At 40.7% G+C, this 24,838-nt stretch overlaps 1 protein-coding gene across 2 annotated transcripts in view; it reads left to right on the top strand.

The window, feature by feature from the left end:
• col5a3 (collagen type V alpha 3 chain) overlaps positions 1 to 24,838 on the top strand; it is a 182,327-nt gene that overhangs the window by 128,277 nt on the left and 29,212 nt on the right. For both annotated transcript variants that reach the window (XM_062971053.1, XM_062971052.1), the window contains 15 exons: positions 2,487 to 2,540; positions 3,894 to 3,938; positions 4,308 to 4,361; positions 8,624 to 8,677; positions 9,058 to 9,111; positions 12,303 to 12,410; positions 14,911 to 15,000; positions 16,124 to 16,177; positions 16,452 to 16,559; positions 17,615 to 17,722; positions 17,963 to 18,016; positions 18,219 to 18,272; positions 18,574 to 18,681; positions 21,776 to 21,829; positions 21,937 to 21,990. In XM_062971053.1, coding sequence (XP_062827123.1) covers positions 2,487 to 2,540; positions 3,894 to 3,938; positions 4,308 to 4,361; positions 8,624 to 8,677; positions 9,058 to 9,111; positions 12,303 to 12,410; positions 14,911 to 15,000; positions 16,124 to 16,177; positions 16,452 to 16,559; positions 17,615 to 17,722; positions 17,963 to 18,016; positions 18,219 to 18,272; positions 18,574 to 18,681; positions 21,776 to 21,829; positions 21,937 to 21,990 — 1,053 coding nt within the window. The remainder of the gene's footprint in view (positions 1 to 2,486; positions 2,541 to 3,893; positions 3,939 to 4,307; positions 4,362 to 8,623; positions 8,678 to 9,057; positions 9,112 to 12,302; positions 12,411 to 14,910; positions 15,001 to 16,123; positions 16,178 to 16,451; positions 16,560 to 17,614; positions 17,723 to 17,962; positions 18,017 to 18,218; positions 18,273 to 18,573; positions 18,682 to 21,775; positions 21,830 to 21,936; positions 21,991 to 24,838) is intronic.

Genomic DNA, 24,838 nt, shown 5'->3' with positions numbered 1-24,838 from the left:
TAGGAAGGGCAAAATCTCTCAGATCTCTTTTATAAACACTGCTTTGGAAAGATAAACAGTCCTGGGATCTATAGCACACTTTCTCTGTCTATAGCCCGAGGGTGGGCAGTTATCAGAAGCTTCAAGAGCCTTATTGGCCCCCTCTCAAGAGACCACAGAGGGCTAAAATCCACACCATAAGTGCCTCTTGGATGGCATTTCAACATATTTCTTCTATAAGTAGGCATTGTAAGTTCAGAAGAAGCCTTTTCCTTACAACAGGGACTCAAAGGTCACTTCCTGTATACTTCCTACCAGTATATTTTCAGACGGGGGCTAATGGTGAAGGAGAAAAAAAGAAAAAGAAAATGGATAGTGGAAGTTTTTGAAATGGGGGATGTGGATAAATTGGCTGTGATGAATAGGGACGAAATAGAGAAGAACTTTGTTAAGGAATGGGAACTCTCTTCAAACTTTGTGGGAAGAAGGGAAAACATTATAGAATAGGTTCCATAATTTGGTCTTCTTGCTTATAATTTTTAGATGTTGAATCCTGTGCTAGACCAATGGTTCTCAACTTGTGGGTCCCCAGATGTTTTGGCCTTCAACTCCCAGAAATCCTAACAGCTGGTAAACTGGATGTGATTTCTGGGAATTGTATGCCAAAACACCTGGGGACCCACAGGTTGAGAATCACTGTGATAGAGAGACAAATGGGTGAATGCTTTTCTGAGAAGGGACAGACAGGCCCTTGGGCTTCTTCCTGTGAAGTGAAGGACATTGAAAGATGGATTCTGATAATGGCCGAATGGGTGGTTGTGAGTTTTCCAGGCTGTATGACCATGTTTCAGAAGCATTGTCTCCTGATGTTTCACCCACATCTATGGCAGGCATCATCAGAGGTTGAGGGGTCTGTTGGAAACTAGGCAAGTGAGGTTTATATATCTGTGGAAGGTCCAGGATGGGAGAAAGATCTCTGCCATAGATGTGGGCAAAATGTCAGGTGAAAATGCTTCTATAATGTGGCCATACAGCCTGGAAAACTCACAACAACCCATTGATTCCGGCCATGAAAGCCTTTAACAACACGATAGCCAAATGCTCATTCTTTGTGGGAGAACTGAATTAACCAATGTCACCAAGGAACACAACTTCTTTCTCCATATGGAGATGTGACTCTTGACTCTAAAAAATGCTTATGTTTGCTGTATATTAGTGCAACTAAAAACAGAAAATGGCAAACAGCTAAGACCTTGCTCATGTTCATGTTGGGTGGTGGGTAGTGTGGTAATACCTTTATAAATAATAACTTTATTTATAACCCACCTCCATCTCCCTGAAGGGACTCGGGGCGGCTCACATGTGGACCAAGCCCAGAAGTCAAAATAGAGATAAAAATTAAAAACACAACAATACAATTAAAACAGTTGAGCAATAAAGTAAAACATCATAAAATACACCAGCGGATATTGAAACTAAAAGATGGGGCTATCAAAATTAGAAGGGAGAGGCAGACATGTGCAAAATGCCGAACAATCGAGAATGGGAGTAAAGTGCTGAAGATCAGGGCAGTAAACCATTAAGACTGGGCAATAATAAATTATGAACTGACCTATTGTTCAAAATCACATTGAAACATCAATGTCTTTAAGTCTTTGTGAATATAGACAGAGTGGTACCCGTTCTTCACTTCAAATAGATTGAAATTATAGAAAAAAAATACAGCCATTCAATATTTCTGGCACATCCACTTAGCACTATGATACCACTTATTGGGACTAAGCAAAGTACAGTTCATGAGCTGCAAGCAGGTGCTCAAGCCCCATGGCAGAAACCTTGCTGTGTAGGTGTGTGCAAGGACCATTTAAAGTGAGTGGCAAGTAGAAAAACAAATCAAATGTATTTTTTAGCTGTTTCTACAGTCGGCCTTGAATTTTATATTTGACAATACCTTAAAATATGCTTGCAGTACACACTAGGTGTAAGTCATTCATTCATTAAAAATAATAAATCATCCTGTGCAGGTGTACACAGAAGTGAGACACATTACATTCAATGATATTTGGGCTGCATCCTATGCATATTTTACCAGGGAACAGAGTGGAATTTATCTCCAAATAGACACATGATGATAGGGAATCCCTGAAGTTGAGTTCTAAATCTTGGCATCCCCTTCTTGTTTAATTTTGTTTTTTGCATTGGGAAGGAAAATGTGCTTGTATTATATTCCAGAATGTTTTTCCATATTGCCTAAAGCTGAGTGAGTGAACAGTTGTGAAGTACCAATTTTTGAAAAAAAGAGAAAATTCACTTGTTTGACTTCCTGACTAGTTGACTTAGTATTAAGGTGCTGGAATGGGAGTGAATAATGCTGTTCTATGGAAGCATCCAAAGGCTTGCACATATAACAACACAACCTTCTCCTCTGGCTTGGGGTATCTTTAAAGCCCAGTCAAATCCACATGCATGGGCAGGATTACTATCAAATATTTTTTTTTTTCTCCCAGGGACCTCCAGGTGAGCGGGGTTTGCCAGGATCCACAGGAAAACCAGGACCAAAGGTATTTTTGTTGTATATCCAGTTTATATGCTCTTGGACATTTGCTGGAGGGGGTCTGTCTGCCTATCTCTCTATAAAGCCACATTTTATTCTCCCTACCTGAGCACAGCACAATTCTTCTGCATCATTTATTTGTAAGGACTCATGACAGTGTCTTTTTGGTCTTTGTCTGCCATGCCTCTTAAGGAACAACCCTTAGGCACATTGGCCTGGCTGTCTTGAAGCTCCTTGCTTTTTCACCACTCACAACTCTCTGGTTGTTACATAATTCCAATAGTGCTAAATAGGGACATAAAGAACATTGGCGGTTTTGCTCATCCTCAAAGAGAAAAGGTGGCTGATGACATTGGGACACTTCATTGAATGCATTTTCAAATGTTGCAAGAAGTTCTGCCTCTGCACAAAAGCAAAAAATCAATGCTTTTTTGCTTCGCAGTAGATATATACGAAACATTGGGGTTTTTTTGAGAGGGGCATTTTCCCATGAAAACAGGAAATTATGACTAGAATGAGAAAAGTCATTAAAAAGCCACAAAAAGTTCTACAAACCTACCCAACAGAGAGGGAGGACCTGAAATTTTCACCCAGTTGTGAAAATGAATGAATGAATGAATATGAAATAAGTAGCAATTTATATCCCCATTGCTGAATTAACCTTCAGTAAGAACACTGACAAGAAGTCTATATAGGGAGTTAAATCATATGTTGCAACAGAATTCCTGGGACTTTGCAGGATTCTGGCTTATTACTTTCCCCAATGTTCTAGCCTTCTACACTCATGGATGACTTTGTGGTTGTGGATGTACTGTCGAAAAAACATTTGGACTTGCAGCTTCAGGTTGATGATTACAAATCTGAATGTTTTTCTATGTTGCATCCACAACCACAAAATCATCAGGAGTGTAGAAGGCTAGACAGTTGGGAAAAATAGTAAGTTACAGCTCTCTTCTTGTAGTGCAAGTTGTTTTTAATTGGCAGGAAAGTTTTGACTAGAGCAGAATTTCTCAAATTGCTCAAATCTCAAATTGCTTCTCAAGATGTTTTGGACTTCAGCTCCTACAATTCCTAATAGCTGGTAAGATGGTTGGGATTTCTGAAGCTGAAGTTGGGATTTCTGAAGCTGTGCTGGAGGAGCACAGTTTGAGAAACACTGGACTAGAGGAATATTCAAACATGGTATTCAGAATTTGTGGTCAAAGGAGTTTTGCTCCATGGTGTTTATCTGACTTGAGTTTCGAAGCCCCATTGTCTTTAGCTTCATTCTAGTGAGAGAATTTTGTATTTTAGTACTCAGCACATTTGTATCCTGCCAATTATTAATATAGTTTTTTGTTGTTATTGTTGCTTTCTACAGGGCGATTCTGGCCATGATGGGGCCCCCGGAATTGGAGGGGAAAAGGTGGGTCAAATCATCAAAATCTTTATAAACAATACTAAAATTGGGAAGATTAGGTTTGGAAAAATCTTATCTTCATTGTACGGCCAAAATCTGTCACCAGAAAAGACATTGTGATATCATAGAACCCATGATGTCATAAAGGCCCCTGAAGGCATGGAAGCTAAAATATTTCTTCAGGCAGGCAAGGTGTGATCAACAAGAACTGGCTTGAAAAATAAAATGTAGTGCTGCTAGTGAAGTATAAGTTTTCATGTGATGTGTTTTGACCGAAGCCATGATGAAGTGAATATGAAAGGGAGGAGACAAGAAGCAAGGCAAGAGAACTAAAGGAAGCATCTCAAAGTAACTTCCATCTCCCTCATTCCACAGGGCCCTCCTGGACCACAAGGCCCCAATGGATTTCCAGGACCTAAAGGGCCACCTGTAAGTACTCCATTGTTCTGATGAGTGTGGGCAAATAAATGACATTTTTATGATGGCTAGACTAGATCACTAGTTCCTTGAAAATTAGATGGTTGGATAAGAAGAATCAGGTTTTCACTCATGGAGGTATTTTGAGCATTCAATTCATGTCCCATTTCTCTTATACGGAAAATACTTTCAGGGTCGTTGTGTGTTTTCCGAGCTGTGTGGCCATATTCCAGAAGTATTCTGTCATTTTGCCCACATCTATGGCAGGCATCCTCAGAGGTTGTGATGTATACCTCACAACCTCTGAGGATGTCTGTCATAGATGTGGGCAAAACGTCAGGAGAGAATACTTCTGGAACATGGCCACACAGCCCGGAAAGCACACAACAATCCTGTGATTCCGGCCATGAAAGCCTCCGACAACACTTTCAGGATCACTTGCAGGATGGAATCTATATCAACACATCAATGTACTTTCAAGCTTGTCTTGTATTCTCTGGAAACCTCTAATATCAATGCCTTTAAACTGACGGAATGTCAATTCATGTGCTTTTTGCAAGTGATTGTATCAGTATGTTTGTAAATGGGAAAGCATGCAAATCACCATGTGCAAGGTTTTCAAGTCTGGGAACCATAATGCTCTGACCTTCAGCATGAAGAGTGCATTGACAGTGCAGTATGATACTGCTTTAACTGGCATGGATCAAGGCCATGGAATCCTGGGATTTGTAGTTTGGTGAGGCATCAGCATTCCTTGGCAGCAAAAATCAAATATATCAAATTCCATGGAACCTCACTGGATCCTGGACCAGTGTTTGGCAGCTGTGATGGACTGGATGAAGGCCAACAAGCTGAGGTTTAATCCTGATAAAACAGAGGTCCTTCTGGTCAGTCACGGGGCTGATTGGGATATAGGGTGGCAACCTGTGCTTGATGGGGTTACACTTCCCTTGAGGACACAGGTCCACAGTCTGGGTGTCCTCCTGGATTCAGCACTGATTCTTGAAGCTCTTTTCTTGAGTTGGCGGTGGCCAGGAGGGCCTTCGCATAGCTAAAATGTGTGTTCCAGCTGTGAGCGTACTTTGAAAAGCTTGACTTGGCCATGGTGGTCCATGCCTTAGTTAGATACAGGATGGATTACTGCAATGTGCACTGCATGGGGCTGCCTTTGAAGACATCTCAGAAACGGCAATTAGTGTAAAGGTCATTGGCCAGATTGCTAACCGGGGCTGCCTATGGGAAGCATACTATGCCTCTATTGAAACAGCTCCACTGGCTCTTGATAAGTTTCCAGGCCCAATTCAAATTGCAGGTTATTACAGTAGAGTCTCGCTTATCCAACCTCCACTTATCCAACGTTCTGTATTATCCAATGCAGTCTGCCTTTTAGTAGTCAATGTTTTTATGGTCAATGTTTACAATACATTGCAATGTTTTGGTGCTAAATTCATAAATACAGTAATGACTACATAACGTTATTGTATATTGAACTGCTTTTTCTGTCAATTAGTTGTAAAACATGATGTTTGGGTGCTTAATTTGTAAAATCATAATGTAATTTGATGTTTAATGTGCTTTTTATTAATCCCTCCTTATTATCCAACATTTTTTGCTTATCCAACGTTCTGCTGGCCCATTTATGTTGGATAAGTGAGACTCTACTGTGCCTACAAAGGCCTATACAGTTCAGGTCCAACCTATCTTCATGACCACATCTCTTTCTATGAACCAGCACGGGCTTTTATGTTTTTACCTTTTGTATTGATATATTTGTATTTTATTGCACCATGTGTATTGTTACATTACGAGTGCCCTATAAACCTCCCTGAGTCCCTTTTGGGAGATGGTGACAGGGTAGAAATAAACATCATCATCATCATCATCTTGTAAAACCACCACTCCCATAGCATTGAGCAATGACAGTTAAAGTGGTATCTAAGTACATTACTTCCACAGTGTAGATGCTCCTGAAGAAGAACTTTAATCAAACTGTTATTTTATTGCAAATCTAATAGGGACACATGGTCCAAGGGCCACACATGGAAAACCACAGAAATGAATTGGTAGATGTGCACATTGGGATCACCAAATTATAAAATAGCATTGGTCCCCATTTTCTCTATGGTCATGGCTACGTATGTGAGGTTAGCTATTGTATCCCAGCTTCTAATTTATACATAGTACCTGCTTGGAAAAAAATTATAAAACTAAGAACTTGAAACCTGAAATATAGCCTTCTTGTTTTGTTCTTAGTTGATACCACTTATGGGCAGGACAGGGAAACCCACTTTTCCTCTTCAAAGCAAGGAACACAAATGTGGCCATTGAATTTTGAATGCTTTGATGTGAATACTGAGCAAACCTATCAGGGAACAAAGGGAAATATCTGCTGCCAAAATGCTGCAACAGTCTAAAACCCTGCTTGCACATAAGTGGTCCAGAAAGGTGCATATCTCTGGAATGCTTTTCTTAAAGATCAAAAGAATATTTTTTAAAGAAAACTAGTAATGGGGAAAAATAGGTTTCCTAATGAGAAGAATCTTGGGTAGGCAACTATCTTTATAGCTAAGAACATTTCTCTGTGTACAAACACAAAAATGATTTTTCCTGGGCAAATTTCCTGCCCAGGAAGAATGGTTTATTGTGTAAAATATAACATTTTTGTGCAGAAAATTTGGTTTTTGCACAGTAAAATAAGTTTTCCATGCAAATCACATTTTCTCCACACAATAATTCTTGACCTGTGAAAAATCCTTCACTATTTTCAAAGACTTGCTAACAGTGGGGACAAAAAGGGTGAAATTATTCATGTTTACCTAAGGGGACAAATTTATGATGTACATCCCTAATTTTCTGCCATTTCACCTATCTCACTGGTTTCCCTTTTATTTCTGCACCTATTGGAATAAATGGAAGGAATTTACCTAAACCAACTAAGGCCGATATAGGTAGGGGCTTACCTGGGTATTAAGGAGCCCCGGTGGCACAATGGATTAAACCCTTGTGCCGGCTGAACTGCTGACCTGAAGGTTGGCAGTTCAAATTTGCAAGACAGGGTCAGCTCCCATCTATCAGCCCTAGCTTCTTCCCATGTGGGGACATGAGAGAAGCTCCCTGCAGGATGGTAACACATACAGGCATCCCCTGGGCAACATCTTTGAAGACGGCCGATTCTCTCACACCAGAAGCGACTTGCCTCAATTCACTTCTGACACGATAAAAAAATACCTAGGTATTCAAAAAAGTTTGGAAAAGTTTACTTTCACATCCCAGAATTCCTAAGCATGGCCAATTGTGACCCAAACAAGGTTTGTTCTTTCTGGTGGAACAAAGGGTTTTGATCCAGCAGATCCCAAACTGCCAACTTTTGTGGGCTCTTACTGTGTATTGCTTGCAGTAGAACTGTCAGGAAGTTATTCACTTGTATGTGAATTTGTTACAAAGTTTTTGAGCCAAGAGAATTTGTCCCAATTGGAAGTTGCCCCACCTCCATTACAATGCTTTTTTTGCTGCCCCAGGCACTTCATTTTGACACAACAAGTTTTAGCTAAAACTTTTAGTTGCTTATTTAAGAAATGGAGGAAGGGGGGAAGATCGCATACACCATAGAGCATGTCTCTGTATCACAGCATTTTCATAGCTTGAAACGTTCCTTTTGAAGTTGCCTGGAGCAGACTAGGCAGCTAATCTTATTAGATCCTTGGTAAAAAGATATCTTATTAAAGAACTGTCTTATTCCCATCTCTTCCCTGCGCTCCAGACATGCTTCACCTGCAGAGCTTTGATGGAATCTCTCCTGCTGGGCAGACTTTGTGGCTCTCCCCTTCCATTTCTGTGTTCTTGTTCAGAGGAACAGTTAAAGGAACACAATCTGTGTCCTTTCTTTGGCGATTATGTGATCTCAATTTTCCAAGCTGCAAATGTTTCCTAATTGCTTGTTTAGACATTTACTGTTTTAGCACAACTCAATTTATTAGCTCTGGTTCAGCATGGGCTGCCTAACATGTGGCGCATTGTGAAATGGTTGTTAATGGATGGTTTCACAACAACTCCATAAAAGCAATTAAAAAGCATAATAATAATGAAGTCACAGCCATGAAGGACGGCTGCCTTTGTAGACCAGTCAGAGTCCTCTTGCCTAAACCATGTTCCTATTCTCTTAAACCTTTTGAGTTATGCAAGCTTTTGTGTGTTTGTAAATGTGATTGCAATCCACAAGGAGTATTTCTGATGCAAACAGTCATGTTTTTTAAAATTGCTCTTTCTGCTGCTAGGGTCCTGCTGGGAAGGATGGTTTACCTGGACATCCAGGCCAGCGTGGTGAGCCAGTGAGTACCAATTTGAGCAGTGCCTAATACTGTGAGGTTATAATTCTAGAGAAATATATAGATGTTTCTCCATTCCCCCACCTGGATAGCAATCCTTCTTTTTTTCTGCCTGCAGGCAAAAGCCTTTTTAATCAGAGAAGTTTGCAATTTATGTGGCAGGAAGAACGTTTGAAGGGAGAGCACGTTTTTATATATACTAGGTTTAATTGTGTTTTATATTGTTTTGTGTTTTTAACACAATTGTTATTTTTCTAAAAAAAAAAACAACAACAACAACCCTTCTGTACATTTTTAAAGTTGTATCCTATTTTTAAATCAGACGTGAGATGTATTGGATCCCATATAAAGAGATCCGGTATAAAATAAAATCTTTTCTTTAGGGATTTCATGGCAAAACTGGACCTCCGGGGCCTATTGGTGTCGTGGGACCACAGGTATGAGATCTTTACTTCCAGTTTTCATAATCAATGGAAAGGTGGGATAGCAATGTAGTAAAATAATATTGTTAGTCAGAGGCTTTGCACAACTAACTGAAATCAGAGAAAAACAAAACCAAATGCTGATTTTTTATTTTCTGGCAGTGTCCTTAAAATTGGGAGAAAATACTATCAATGCAAACTATATGTTGAAAATTATTTCACTGTTGTATCCAGTAAGCAAAGTGCAATCTTCCACATATTCCTATATTGCAGCTCCCAGCATTCTTCAATATGACTTATGCAGCTGGAGCTGTCCAGCAACATTTGCACTTTGTCATTCCTGCCCTACAACAGAAATGGTTGTAGGGAAGATTGGTTTGGAGACAGACCATTCAGAAATTTGGTATGGAGTGTGGAAGTAGGTTTCTGTATACTAAAGGAAAAAAAGGAATGCTTCTTCACATGAAACTAATTTTTAAATAAAATACTGGTCTCCTCTGCAAATAAAAATATACTTTTTGTGCAGAAATTCTTGCGCAAAAATAGGCTTTTCTGTGCCAAAAAAGAGTTTTTGATGCAGAAAACGTGATTTTTCATATATAGAAATCAAGTGGTTGTTGCACAAAAATATTGTTTACCGTACAGAAAACAACTTCTCTGTGTAGCAAATTGCATTTTCTTCCCAGACTTGCATACACACATATACATTGTGTGTATGTGGGAGGGGGGGAGGGGGTCATCTACATGGGGCATCTACATACATCTACATTGTTTCATTTGAGGTGCACATACACATGCTTAAGCTTACTGCACAGAAAATATTATTTTCCATAAAGGAGGTATCCTTTCTATACAGAAAATGTTTCCTATGTAAAACAAAGTTTAGAGTATAATAACATGTGCACAACTGATGATAATTCAGCTTGAACCTTGACATTGTAAGTGTGACCTTCACACCAATACTCTGGCACTACATTTAGTTATGAGAAAGGAGCTCAACAAAGGGACTGGGCTGTGGAAGCATTTTTGGTGTCCTTGTTTTCCATGATAATAATTGCACAACCTATTCTATTAAGATTTCCTAGGTTCTCTTCTCAATGTTCCCAACACTTTAAAATCCATGGTTTTCCTTGTGTTTTTGCAAAATGAATTCATTTTGAATACTAGTCATTGAAAAGAGTATTTTCTTGTATTCTCCCTCAGCAGGGAGACATCACCAGAAATGATTTGTTCTCAGTCATAAGAATGGAAGAACCAAAGATTTAGCTCCCTATAAATTTCAGACCAAGCAAATCAGGCTAATGCCAGAAGCTTGTTACTTATAAGGACAAGTCACTCCAACTGAGGGACTGGCTTGACTGTCAGAGTTTTGTGAGGCTTACTGTGGGCCTTAGTTTCCAAACCAACTACCCATATTTACTTGAATCTAATGCACCATCGAATCTAATGTGCACCCCAAGTTCCAAAACCCTGAAACCAAAAAAAGTATTTGCTGCCAAATGTAATGTGCAGTGGCAAAAAGTGCTCTCTTTGTCATTTGGCCAAAAAAGATAGGCATTGCATGTGCTGCCCGCTTAGGATTCCTTCTTTAAAACTGAAAGTGTTAGAGCACAAAAGCTCCCAGCAAAGGAAAGGAAAATCTTGGGATACATCTATGCTGTAGATTGAATGCACTTTAACTGCCTTGGTTCAATGCTATGGAAACATGGGGCAGTAGTTTGATAAGGCCTTTAACCTTCTCTGCCAAAGAATGCTGATACCTCACCAAACTATAAATCCCAAGATTGCACAGCATTGAGCCAATGCAATTAAATGAGAGATGATGTCCCTCAATTAGGAGCTCCAGATGCAGTTCCTGAAGCAGCCTTTCCTTTGGCTTTGGCTCAGAACTAAGATTACTATATGACAGTGGTTCTCAACTTATGGGTCCCCAGATGTTTTGGCCTTCAACTCCCAGAAATCCTAACAGCTGGCTGGGATTTCTGGGACTTGTAGGCCAAAACACCTGGGGACCCATAGGCTGACAACCACTGCTATATGACATGAACCTAATGCATACCCTATGTTTGGATAATTCATTTAGCCCAAAAAGGTGAGTGTTAAATTTGAGTAAATATGGTAACTGTTTTACAGTTGTAAAGCTAGTTTTATCAACACTGAACTATAGCCTGTTGAGCACCATTTATTTACATATGCTGCCTCCCTTACACCTTATACCAAGCCCAATTGCAATATATTGAAGGGATGAAGACTAAGCTCTAGAGCACATGTGTCAACCTTGAGCCCGCAGGCCAAATTTGCCCTGCTATGCCATTTTATGTGGCCTTCCAGATCCTGAACTACGACTCCTATATTCCTCATCCTCTAAACATAATGCCTAGAGCTGATGGCAGCTGGAATTCAATAATATCTGGAAGGCTACAGCTCATTCTGCTTAGTCAGGAGAATGAGGTTTGAATTTATATACAAGGTTTGTAGATACAATGTCTGACTTTAAAATGTCCTTTAACCTTTTCCCAATCTGACAGCCACAAGTGCTGCTGGGTTGCAATTCCCATTATACCCAGTTCATATGGTGGATAAATCAAAAGTGATGGGAGTTGTCATGAAATAACATTTTGGGACTCAAACTGGGCAAAAAATAAAGAGCACTGACCACTACGTAAAAAAATTATAGTTGGCCATCAGGATCCACAGATTCTCCACCCATGGATTCAACAGCTTTTGGAAGGCAACCATAAGGTTGATGTGGCCCTTAATGAAAATGAGTTTGACACTCCTAATCTAGAAAAACTATGACTCTCTAGATCAAAATGAATGAGTAGTGGAAAGAAAAGTGGGGCCCATTTCCGTTTCTTTAAAAAATGGGCATTGTTGGGACTTTGTGGGTTTCACTGTAATGTATAGAGTAGACCAGTGAGCCACATGCAACCTGTAGGCCACACTGTCCCCTGCTCTAGATGTTGCTGGATTTCACTTCCCATCAGTCCTTATTAACTTGGATGTCAGACATATTGAGTCACACTCAGGATAGTAATCACTGACATAATGAGGGATGAAAGTTTCCCATCCCAGATGTGAAGGAAGCCCCAAGTTCACCTTGGGTAGCTGCCTCAACAACTCCTTGTTGGATCTGTTTTTTACATATGTGTTTGTATGTCCCTGATATTTTCTGAACTTTTTACCATGCCTTCCTTGCATCACAGGGAAACTCAGGAGAAACTGGACCCACAGGAGAGAGAGGCCACCCAGGCTCCCCTGGTCCACCTGGTGAACATGGCTTGCCAGGTGCTGCTGGCAGGGAAGGTGCCAAGGTGAGTGGTCAGAGGAACTTAAAAGGTGCTATTGTCACAAACAGGGAGGCAACCAAGGTTGGAGCCTTCAGCTTGTCTGCCATTTTATAGAAGGAATTCCATATAACTCCATCATTTTACATAACAGGACTTCAGCATCCTGTAGATTTTGTCCATGGGATGTTATGAAACCAAACTCCAGCAGATACCGAGGGCCCACTGTGCAGAATACTGCTGGAAAACAGACATTTACCTCATTGAACCCTGCCGAGTATATCCAGAAAATCCTTCAATTACATACAACAAGTACATTGCTGTCAACATGTTATGGAATGTATTACTGTAGTTCTAAGTCTGAAAAATTGAGAGGGGAAATTAACAGTCTTAAACAAATGGTGGAAGGTTTTGATCAACTTTGTATTAGGGATGGATAACAAATACTAGAGTTGTGCAATTCTGCTGGACCACGATCTGTTTTTGGTATCCGAAATTTGTGAGTACCCGGATCCATTTTCGGGGACCTCACAAAATTGACTGATGGAAAAAAGCCATTTTCAGCTCAGCAACTGAAGGATCTGGGAAGATCTGACCTATTGGCGACAATGGGGAACTAACAAGGCTTCCCTTCCCGACATCGGACTTAAGAAACCACCCTTTCTGCAATCCTTTCCCTTCTGTCTTTCAAGGAGACCTGGATATAAGGCAAAGGCTTATGAGAAGACCTTTTCTATGATCCTTTCTCTTCTGTCTTTCAAGAAGACCTTGATTTAAGGCAAGAGCTTAAGAAAACACCCTTTCTGAGATCCTTTCCCTTTAAGTGGCTGTTTCCCTCCCTGCACTCCCATGTGTAGTCAAAAGAAACCGAAAGCAACTGTTTTTCGGGAGTCACTGTTCTATTGCATCCAGAAAACATGGTTGCAGAGCCCTTGCCATTACGGGCATCCGAATAAGCCGAATAATACTGTTTTTTAAAGTGGATCTGGGCACAACCCTAACAAATTCTCTCTTTTGTATTTCTGGTATGGTCCCTCATCCACCCTACAAGAAAATGCTTTGTTCTAGGATATCTATACATTTCAGGACTTTGAAAAAGATGTTTCATTAAGTATAAACATTTGAAATGTGTACACAGAAAAGATAATAGATGTCAAAAATGCATATAAATACACTTCCATCTGTGGGTGAATTAATGCAATGAATGTGTATAATTTTTAAAAATTCCATATAACATCACCTTAAAACCCTATTTTATTTCTAGGTTCATCATTTTTAAGTTATGTCATTTTTGCCTTATTACCACTGTAAATTAAGCACCACTGTGAAATAAAACATTTTCCCATATGCTAATACCACTTATGATAGAGCACAGTGGTCGCAAAACTACTAGTGCACAACTCTATTGATTAATGAAAGATTTTATAAGACCATATTCTTGACTATATGATAGTATATAATATGTAGTACTAATTTAACTTTTAGCACTGAAAAGAAGATTCAAAGATACAGCTAATTGCTATACATCAGTTATCTTTGTTTATCAGATTTGCTGTGATGTCTTCCATCTAGAAGAAATGGGTACCATACAGAAAATCTTCATTTCTTTGCATACTGTTTTAGAATATGGCTCGTAGACTGATGGCCCCTTAGTCCACCCGAATTTCAGATGCATTAGTTCCAAGTGCTTCCTGTTTAGATAAGAATTAGTTCTTATGTGACATCTATGGCCAGCAGCACCTCCTCATATTTGTGTTCTTCTTGCCTCCTAAAGATCATTTCCCTTTCCTGACTGGTTCGGGTAATCTGTGGAGTAAATGAGCATCCTTTAGCAATGAAGTTCTTGAGAAAGAGATGGATGGGTGAGTGGGTGGGTAGGTAGGTAGATAGTGTATGTGTGCATAGATTGTGTTGTAAAATAAGAATTATGAGGTTTTATCTAGAGTGGGAGTTAGAATAAAGGTTATGAAGCCAATACACAGGATCAATTTTGTGTCATATGCTCAACTAGACAAGATCAAAACTTTGACAAGTTATTAATTGTTAACATCAGAATTTTCCATGACTTTCTAAGAGAAATTCTATCTGAGACAACTACTTCCAGAAGGAAGTGAAGGAGGGCAGAGATTAAGTTGCTTGCCACTAATGTTAAATTGCCTGTGACATTTAATCAGTGATATTGCTATTTATTTGTCTGTTGAATCAATATCTTGACTGTAATCCAATTAGCATTTTTTGTTACCCTTTTCTGTATAGAGAACATAATAATGGTTTTTAAAAGAGATGAGTTTGTAATCTGTCATTGTCTTTCCCACCAGCTCCAATATGAACACAATTATGATATCACTCAAACTCTCTCACACACATCTCCTGGATATATTGTTTTCCATTTTAAAAATATGCATAGAAGTAATGCAAATTGGATGTAAAGTAGAGAAAAAGAAGAGGTCTATCTGAACTGAAGTGGCAGAAGAATACATCCCAGATTATGACTGCCTGCATAATTATGAAAAATATTTTCTTCTAGGGTGACCCTGGACCTAGTGGTCTCCCAGGCAAGGATGGTCCACCTGGGATGAAAGGCTTCACTGGGGCTCGAGGTCCTGCTGGAGAGGCTGTGAGTATTTGCCCTACATTGTTGAGGTGGGAGATCATAATTGTCATAGAATCAGTGCAAAAGCTATTGTTTGATCTGAAGTGAGAATGGCAAATACTCCATCACACCTTGTGATGTGCTTTGGAGCATTTGTGCTGTGAAAGTTTGGTAGGAACTATACATTCCTAAGTATTATACCTCTAAATTAAGAAGGAAAGAAAAGGGGATTTTATGCCCTACCTGATGAAACCCTACGAGTATCTGGTCGACAAATGGTAGAAATACAATGTTGGGTTAGGTGAGCTTGTGGTTAAATCTAACTATGAATTTCTTACATTCTATCGTAAATCATGGCAAGTGAAGTATTTCCTCTTAGTCTGGAAGAACCATGGAATCCCTGATATTTCTACATGGTCATTAATTTGTTTTTGTCTCCAACTCTTCTTTCATTATGAGAGAAACAAAGGTGATAGACCAATATTAACAGTTTCAAACGTCTAGGAGAGGGATGGGCAAATTGTTGCCCTCCATATGTTTTGCACTAAGGTAAAGGTAAAGGTTTCCCCTGACGTTAAGTCCAGTCATGTCTGACTCTGGGGGTTGGTGCTCATCTCCATTTCTAAGCCGAAGAGCCGGCGTTGTCCGTAGACACCTCCAAGGTCATGTGGCCGGCATTACTGCATGGAGCGCCGTTACCTTCCCACTGGAGCGGTACCTATTGATCTACTCACATTGGCATGTTTTCGAACTGCTAGGTTGGCAGAAGTTGGAGCAACAGCGGGTGCTCACTCCGCTCCTGGGATTTGAACCTGGGACCTTTCGGTCTGCAAGTTCAGTGCTTTGACACACTTCACCACCGAGGTTACATATGTTTTGCACTAGAACTATAATCTGTGTGAGGTTGCTGACTTCTATGGAATCCTATTGATACTCTCCAATAATGAAATGAAATGTGTGTGTGTGTGTTTATTTACTGGGAGGAATGAATGATTGTTTTTTCCCATCCTTGCTGACATACAGGAATGGTGATTTTTTCATATAAAATATCACTCAGTCACTTTATTTATATCTTGCCTTTTCCCTGAGAATTTGAAACACATCCCACTATTCCATCTTAAGCTGTGTATTCTGATTGCCTCCACAGGGACCAACTGGATTGAAAGGAGCTGAAGGACCACTCGGTCCCCAGGGCTCCATAGTAAGTAGACTAGATTCTTCTCAAGATTTTATTTGGAAAGCAAGTCTCTTCAGAGTTGTGGAGATACAAGGCTGTGGTAGATTGTTAATGAATGTATATGTGGAGTGTCTTTGGAAGAAATATGGAGTCTTGGGGTAGGACTCTTGATAGTGATGTTCAAGCATGAATTGAAGTGGTAATAATGACCATGGAGACCCTTAAGGAAGAAGCTTGTAATAGAGGGGAATATAAAAAAGAGATGGGTTGATCTATATAATGTGTTCCCTTCCAACAGGGTCCTCCCGGTGAGCGTGGCCCCTCTGGAGCAGCTGGGGGCATTGGACTGCCAGGGCGAGGGGGGAGCCAAGGTCCTCCTGGCCCTGCAGGGGAGAAGGGGGCACCGGTACGTACAAATCACCCCTTTGCAACAAGTGATCTAAAACCTCTTGGCTCAAGGTGTTACGACTCAAACTTGGTTGCGCTTTAATAGAGAGAGGAGAGCCATTCTGCTTATGCTTAGAGACAGGACTGGATTTCTTAGAACAGTGCAACTCAAAGGGAAGTTCAAGAATTGGGTTGTTGTGTGTTTTCCGGGCTGTATGGCCATGTTCCAGAAGTATTCTCTCCTGATGTTTTGCCCACGTCTATGGCAGGCATCCGGAAAACACACAATAACCCTGTGATTCCGGCCATGAAAGCCTTTGACAACAGGCCAAGAATTGGTGCCAGACCATAAACCATGAGCTACCTGTTCCTGGAGATTTTCCAGAAAAGAAAGAAACAACTGTACTCAATAGGAACATTAGGAAAAATATGCAGGCTCCCCATTTTCGATAACATAAAGATGCTTCCCTTTGATAATACAGACATACAACTTCTGGAATCATGATTCCAGAAGTTGTATGTCTATATATTTATTATTCTCTAAGACAACCATCCTTCTGTTATTTAAAGTGGGGAGCCAGCATATTTGCAGAGATGGGGAAATGTATGGCCTTTTAGATATTGACAGTCTAAATTCCAACATCCTTTGCCATTTAGTTATGCTATCTAGGTTGATGGATAACTTAAGGAGGGTCATACATGCCCAGATAGTTTTGCAGTGTGAAAGAAGAAAACAATGTTACAGGTAGAGAATGGTGAGAATGAAGGAGATCATGAGACCGTTGTCCAAATGACTGTTTATAATGACAAGAGATGGTGCAATAAAGTCAACCCTGGTTATATGGATTGCTAATCTCAGTTTAAATGAAAGAAGTGAAATGCACATAAGGGCAGAATGCATGATTACTCTTCAACTATCCAGTTGGTGTGATTCACTCTTTAAAATGCAGACATCTTCAGCTGGCCATCTGAGGTCTCTGCAAGCTATGGAGATCTTCTCCTCTCTATGTGAAGTGATAGCTGTTATTTCCCATTGGGTTACTCTGTTCTCACTTGTCTTTTCCACTTGTCCAGGGTGAGCGAGGCCCAATAGGCCCAGCTGGACATGATGGAGTCCTAGGGCCAGTGGGGCTGCCAGGCCCACCTGGGCCACCAGGACTCTCTGGAGAAGATGGGGACAAGGTAGGAGGCCTGTACTTGGTGTGTTTTGTGTGGATATAGAAATACATGTGTAGGATCCACCACACAGCTCCATAACTGCCTCTTTTTGTTTCTCTAACAGAATATTCTATGGTAACAGCTGCAATGTGCACGTATTTACCTAACAATGGTTTCCCTGGTAATGCTCAGTGTGTTCACAGTGCTCTCTCTCTTTCTCCCTCTCACTTTGTCTCTCTTTCATATATCTCTCATTCACTATAGGGAGAGATGGGTGGTCCTGGACAGAAGGGAAGCAAGGGAGATAAAGGTGACTCGGTAAGTCTGAGGCAGGTTGTTTATAGATGTTGTTGACCCATCCAGCATCCCAACTCCTTCTTGTAATTGCTTGTAGCATCTGCATTAGCTACATCAAGGAGACGTTTTTGAAGAGAACTAGAAGAGAGGGAGTATGGAACTGGGGAGAATGGGAACAGGTTCCATTATCTTACATGCTCAATACCTTTCTCTCTTCCTACAGGGTCCACCAGGACCTACTGGGATCCAAGGTCCTATTGGACATCCAGGTCCTGCGGTAAGTATATATCAAAATTTTATTGATACAGAAATGAGTCCTAGAAGGAGTCTGCTCTAACAGCTTTCCTTGTGCACTCTTTTCTCTTAACCAAATTTCCTTGTCCCTGTGCAGTGATGATTCATGTCAGTGGGCTTCACTTTGTACTTCAAAATTGGCCAATCCCTTCCATTGCCATCAACATGGCCTTTTGGCTGTACCAGGGAGGGAGGAGGGAGGGAGGGAGGTGTATGTGTGTGTAAGAGAGAGATAGGAAATTCTTGTTATCAGTCAAAGCCCTAACATGGTATCTTGCTAACAGGGCGCTGATGGGGAGTCTGGACGTCGAGGGCAACAGGGCATGTATGGTCAAAAAGGAGATGAAGGATCCCGCGGATTCCCAGGTGTCAGTGGTCCACCTGGTTTACAGGTAAGCATGAGGGCTAGGGTTTCACAGTGTGAGTGCAGTGTGGGAAACAGGCAAATTTGAAGCCGGGGCAGGGAACAATTTTTTTGTTTCTTGTTTGTGTGGGTGTTTTTGTGTGTGTATTCGATTTGTTCCTTGCATATCTTCTGGCATAGGGTCCAAAAGGCTAATATCTTATTTTACAAAAGTAAAAAAGTTAAACCACAATTCAATTTTTAAAAATTACATTTTTTATAAAAGGAAACTTTTTAAAATAAGATGTGCTCAGGATAAATCCCTTTTCCCTGAGCAACATTATGACCTTAGAGACCGCATCTTCCCCTACGAACCCGCACGATCTCTTCGCTTGTCGGGGGAGGCCCTTCTCTCGCTCCCACCACCCTCGCAGTCGCGGTTGGTGGGGACGAGAGAGAGGGCCTTCTCCGTCGTGGCCCCCCAGCTTTGGAACTCGCTCCCTAGAGAGATCAGGCAGGCCCCTACCCTCCTCTCCTTCCGTAGGAGCTTAAAAAACCTGGCTCTTTCAAAAGGCCTTTGATACTTAATTTGGTATCGGACTGATCTATCTGCCCATTTTAGAATAGCCCCATTCTCGAGGTGTTGCCAATGCTATATTGCACTTTGTCCATTTCAACTGTGAAATTACCTTCCCCATTTCGGCCCATTTCGGCACATGTTGCACTTTGCCTGGGTTCTATGAATTAGTCTCCAGTGTTAATATTGTATGTTTTATGTTGATTTTAACGATTGTTTTTACTGTAATTGATGTTTTTATTGGATAACTGTTTTATTGCTGTGTTTTGATATTTGATTGTTTTATCGGGCAAGGCCCCATGTAAGCCGCCCCGAGTCCCTTCGGGGGGATGGGGCGGGGTATAAAAATAAAGTTGTTATTATTATTATTATTATTATTATTATTATTATTATTATTATTATTATTGGGGTTGTTGTGTGTTCTCTGGGATGTATGGCCATGTTCCAGAAGTATTCTCTCCTGACGTTTCGCCTACATCTATGGCAAGCACCCTCAGAGGTTGTGAGGAATATTAAAAGAAAAAACCTGATTTTTTTTAAATATTCCTCACAACTTCTGAGGATGCCTGCCATAAGTGTGGGTGAAATGTCAGGAAAGAATACTTCTGGAACATGGCCATACAGTCCAGAAAACACACAACAACCCTGTGATTCCAATGCTATCATTCCATGATTCTAGGAGCACCTGTGTGTATTAAGTTTCAGTTTGTTCACCCAGTCTAGTGCATTACTGATAGCAAACATTGGTTTTATATAGAAATGGCTTTGTTGGATTTAGTTGGGAAGGAGAGGTAGAGTTGGGTATCTTCTGTATATTAGTAACACCAAACCCCAAAGGCTGTGGATGATGTTTCCCAACAGTTTCATGTAGATATTAAACAACAAAGAGGAAACAAGCCTTAGAATTATAGAATCACTTGAGGGACCCCACTCGTCAATTACTGGAATGTTCAACTTGGAAACCCCCCACCCACAGCATCACCTTCTGAGTCTGACCTTTTCAAGAAGAACCATCATAAAACAATGTCCCTAAGTCTTATCCCAGGGAGGTGACTGAAAAGAATACCATGGTCAGTGGTGTTGAAAGCTGCAAGAAAAGTGTAGCAGAAGCAACAGGTGCATGTTAGTGGCATCGGTCTTCCTCTAAGGTGATTAACGTTTTCTCTGTCCCATAACTAGGCTTGGTCAGATTTTCTCCAGGCACTCTTGGAGTTGGGAGGCCATCATACACTCTAGAACCTTGCCCAAAAAAACGGATATTGGGAACTAGCTGATAATTATCCAGTGTAGTTGGTTTCAGAGAAGGTTCACCTCATCCACTAACAGACTTTCAAGCAGGATGGAAACGTCGTTGCAACAAAGTCATTCCAAATTTCACTTACCCACTTAGCCTGTTCCCTCTAGTTGCCTTTAAGGGCCAGGAGTGGGCCAGCAAAGAAGTTGCTTCTTGAAATAGATCAAATAATGGACACATTTACATCCAATGGGCCCATGCCAACTACAGCATCCAACTGATTTAGCTAGAACAGGCATGGGCAAATTTTGGCTCTCCATGTGTTTTGGACTTCAACTCCCAGAAATCCCAGCCAGTTTACCAGCTTTTAGGAATTGTGGGAATTGAAGTCCAAAATACCTGGAAGGCTGAAGTTTTCCCATGCCTGAGCTGGAGCATTAGAGGAGAATACATGCCCTTCAGATGTGATGGGAATGTAACCTCCATCATCCCTCTCCTTTGACCATATTGCCAAGGTCTGACAGGAGTTTCACTGCAGTGAAATCTCAATTAAAAGATGATAACAGCACTGGAGGAATGGACTATTTCTTCAGATTTGCTTAGCTAACTGGAAATCATTTATAAGGAAGTTTGATATCAAGATGCTGAAGGACAATGGACCATGAGGAAAACTGCAATGAACGTCTTGGCAAAATTTAAAATTATATTACGTGGTTGATTTTTGAACTTCTAAAACCCAATGGATATACATTATATTATCTCCACAGGTGACACAATTATACTGGTGTGAGTAAAAAAGAAAAGAAAAGGCAGTAGCATGGAGAAAAGGCATGAAAGAACTATAGTGGAAGAAAGAGGAAAGCTGCCAACCTTTTCTTGCATGAGTGGCTCCCAATGGCACCAGTGATTGTCCCGTCCACAACTTTCATGCTGCGTTGGCTCTCTGGACCCTTCTCCCCAGGAGCCTGACATTCAAGAAACAGCCAACAAGGAACTGGCAGCCTTCACCCAGATCTCCCTGCATGAATATGCCAAAATGAAAACTGCTAGCATAATAGATCATTATATTAGCACAGTGTCTATCCCTGTAGGATTCCTGTCAAAATTGTGGGACTGGGATTTTTGGATCTTCATACTTAAATTGAAATAGGCAACTGTTGCTCAAGATTTTACATTCAAGAATACGTAATGACCTCAAACACTTCAAATGCTGTTCCTTCTGACGATGTTTGCAAACATTCAAAAAACAATTCTATGAAGTCTTTTAAATTTTAAAATTTAAACCCATGTCATATACTGGTTTATCTTAGTGAACTGGTGTTTTCTTCACAGGGAATGCCAGGCCTTCCAGGTGAGAAGGGCGAGAGTGGTGATGTTGGCCCAATGGTAAGAACCATTCACTTTACTTCTTCAGCTTCCAAGTTAGCCCTTCCCTAGATTCAAGATTACTTTAGGAATCTGATCAATTCTCTTCCCTACCTTTCTCTCTCTAGGGCCCACCAGGAGCTCATGGGCCCCGAGGTCCACAAGGTCCCAGTGGTGGGGATGTGAGTATCATTTCCTTTTCAATATAAAACAAAAGAGCGTAAGGGCTAAAATACACAAAACTTGTGGGTCCCCAAATGTTTTGGCCTTCAAGTCCCAGAAATCCTAAGAGCTGGTAAACTGGATGGGATTTCTGGGAGTTGTAGGCCAAAACACCTGGGGACCCACAGGCTGAGAACCAGTGCCCTAAGGTATGATTTTGGAAGCTGAGGGGGGGGAGGCACCCTGGTTTTTACTCAATGAAAGACCAAGAATGAATGCCAGATGATATAGGACATACTTCAGAGGAAGAGTTTGTCAAAACTATCTCTGAGTATTCCTATGAAATTAATGGGGTCACCATCAATTAACAGGGGCTTGACCTATTGGTTTTCAAACTGTCATGGGTTGTTTTTTTTGGATGCCTTGGTTAGACTCTTGTTTTTCTTCCTCCTAGTAAGAGTGAGGCCATTATAGTTAAGGACAAATATTTGAAAGGTGGATGAAATGTCCTCTTTGGAGTTCTTCCACCTATTACTTTTCAAAGAGGAAATCCTGAAAGAGTGGAACTCGGAAGCTGAAAAGATTTAGAATCATAGAATCATAGAATAGTAGAGTTGGAAGAGACCTCATGGGCCATCCAGTCCAACCCCCTGCCAAGAAGCAGGAAATCGCATTCAATTGTAGTGGAAGGATGTCTGATAGTGCTGTAAATGGGAATACTGAGTACAGTGCATGAAACTTTATTAGAGACTTGTTTGTATCAGTAGTATAACGACAAATTAAAGAAGCCAGTGTGCTCACACAGCCCAGCCCCATCTTTGTTGATCCACATTCCCCAAGGGCCCTAAATCTAATCCACAGTTCTGAATGGCAAGGTCACATTTACAATGTCAAGGTTCAGTTTACATGATAGCTATCGTGTAATGTCATTATCCCTTCTCTTGTAATCTCCTAAATGGGAATGATTTGCAGTAATTGACTTTCTAATGACAGTTTGAAAACCATTATCAAGTGATGGTTGCAATGACTACATTTTTCATTTATCAATTGGATTATTTTGTCATCCATCTAATACCTCTAGACATGGCATAAACAGAACCATAAAACATGCTGATCATCTTGCATCAAAAGGCAAGGCAGAACATGAATAAAGAATTTAAACGGACTAATAAATGTGGCCAATAAACCTAGCTTATATCTAAAATGAAAGAGGCAAACAAGAATAATAATAAGCGGAGCAGTAACTACTGCTTTCTAACAAAAATAAATTCTTCCTTTATAGAGAATGCCACATGGAGAGAACCTCTAACACATAGCAGTAGCTGCATTTACTGAGACTGTGGGTTTTTTTTTGTAGACATGTATAATCTTAGAACAGCTATCCAAGTGCTTTTTGGCAAGTGCCTAGATGTGAGCTGTGGAACGTGTGGCCCTGCAGTCATTGTTGGGCCACAGGCTGCAGTTTTATTTTGTCCTAATCAACAAAACAAAAGCTGAGAGTCCAACAGTATTTTACAGGACTACACTTTCTCCAAGCAGCAGCATGGTGTAGTGGTTTCAGTGTTAGAGTAGGATATGGGGAGACCAGGGTTCAAATCCCCACTCTGGCATGAAAACCACTGGGGCCTCTTGTACACTGACCCTATATTCCAATATCTGATCCCAGATTATTTGCTTATCCTAGATTGTCTGGCAGTGGAGACTTATATAATCCTGTCCAAAGCAGATCACCTGGGATCAAATCCTTGGATGTAGGGCCAGTGTAGAAGGGGCGTTGTTGAAGTGTGGCAAGTCACTGTCTCTCAGGTTCAGAGGAAGGCAATGGAAAATCCCCTCTGAAAAAATCTTGCTGAGAAAACCCCATGTTAAGTACTTCTTAGGATTGCTATAAACAGAAATTACTTGAAGGCACAGTAACAACAACAGTAATAGCACACATTCCCCATCTATGGTTTAGATAAAGCTCCTTCCATAGTCATGGAGTGGGAGTTCCACTTAGCATGCCACTCCATGCACATATAAGAGAAGTATCTTTTGCTTTAGTGTTAGGAAAGCTTTGATGCCAAAAATGAGCAAAATGTGGGCAGCAGACTACATTCAGCCCCAAGGGCAATTTCCTTCATCTTAGGGTTCCTCGCAGGCCCAAAGGAAAAAAAAATTGCTCAAAAATGCCATGAAATACTCTCCAGAAGATATGGAAGACATTTCCACAATATTTTGGCAAATATATTTTTTCAAAGATTTTTGCGCCCTCTAGAGTAGTGGTTCTCAACCTGTGTTCCACATATGTTTTTGGCCTTCAACTCTCAGAAATGCTAACAGCTGGTAAACTGGCTGGAATTTCTGAGAGTTGTAGGCCAAAAACATCTGGCGACCCCAGGTTGAGAACCACTGCTCTACAGGGTTTGAGAACAATTCTGCAACACTCTGAGGTCCCCAGAGACAATTTGGATCATGGAGTGGTCTTATTTTAAATGGGAAGTGTATGAGTGTCAAGGAGTCAGGAAGTCCTGGCCTTGGTCTGAAGACAGCATTCTCCATTAATCCTAAGGAAAGAGAAACTAGCCATGGATCAAGGCTGTCAACTGGGTGAGAAGAGTGGGGCTGGGGGATGATAAAAGGAAAAAAACCCAATAATATTTGGAGATCAACATGATTCCCATACCTGTTTTAAGTATGACAATCCATAGATAACTAACAATGAAATCCATCCAAAGATAATAAAATCATGTTAGACTGCCTGGGACTGGTGAGTGGTAGAAGTGACTTTCAGTACAGAAAGCATTTTTCAACATGTTATTAACCTTGATACAGCTTTAAACTACAGTAGAGTCTCATTTATCCAACATAAATGGGCTAGCAGAACAT

The sequence above is a fragment of the Anolis carolinensis genome, chromosome 2, assembly GCF_035594765.1.
Source record: "Anolis carolinensis isolate JA03-04 chromosome 2, rAnoCar3.1.pri, whole genome shotgun sequence".
Lineage (NCBI taxonomy): Eukaryota > Metazoa > Chordata > Lepidosauria > Squamata > Dactyloidae > Anolis > Anolis carolinensis.
This window is presented reverse-complemented; position numbering and strand designations above follow the sequence as displayed.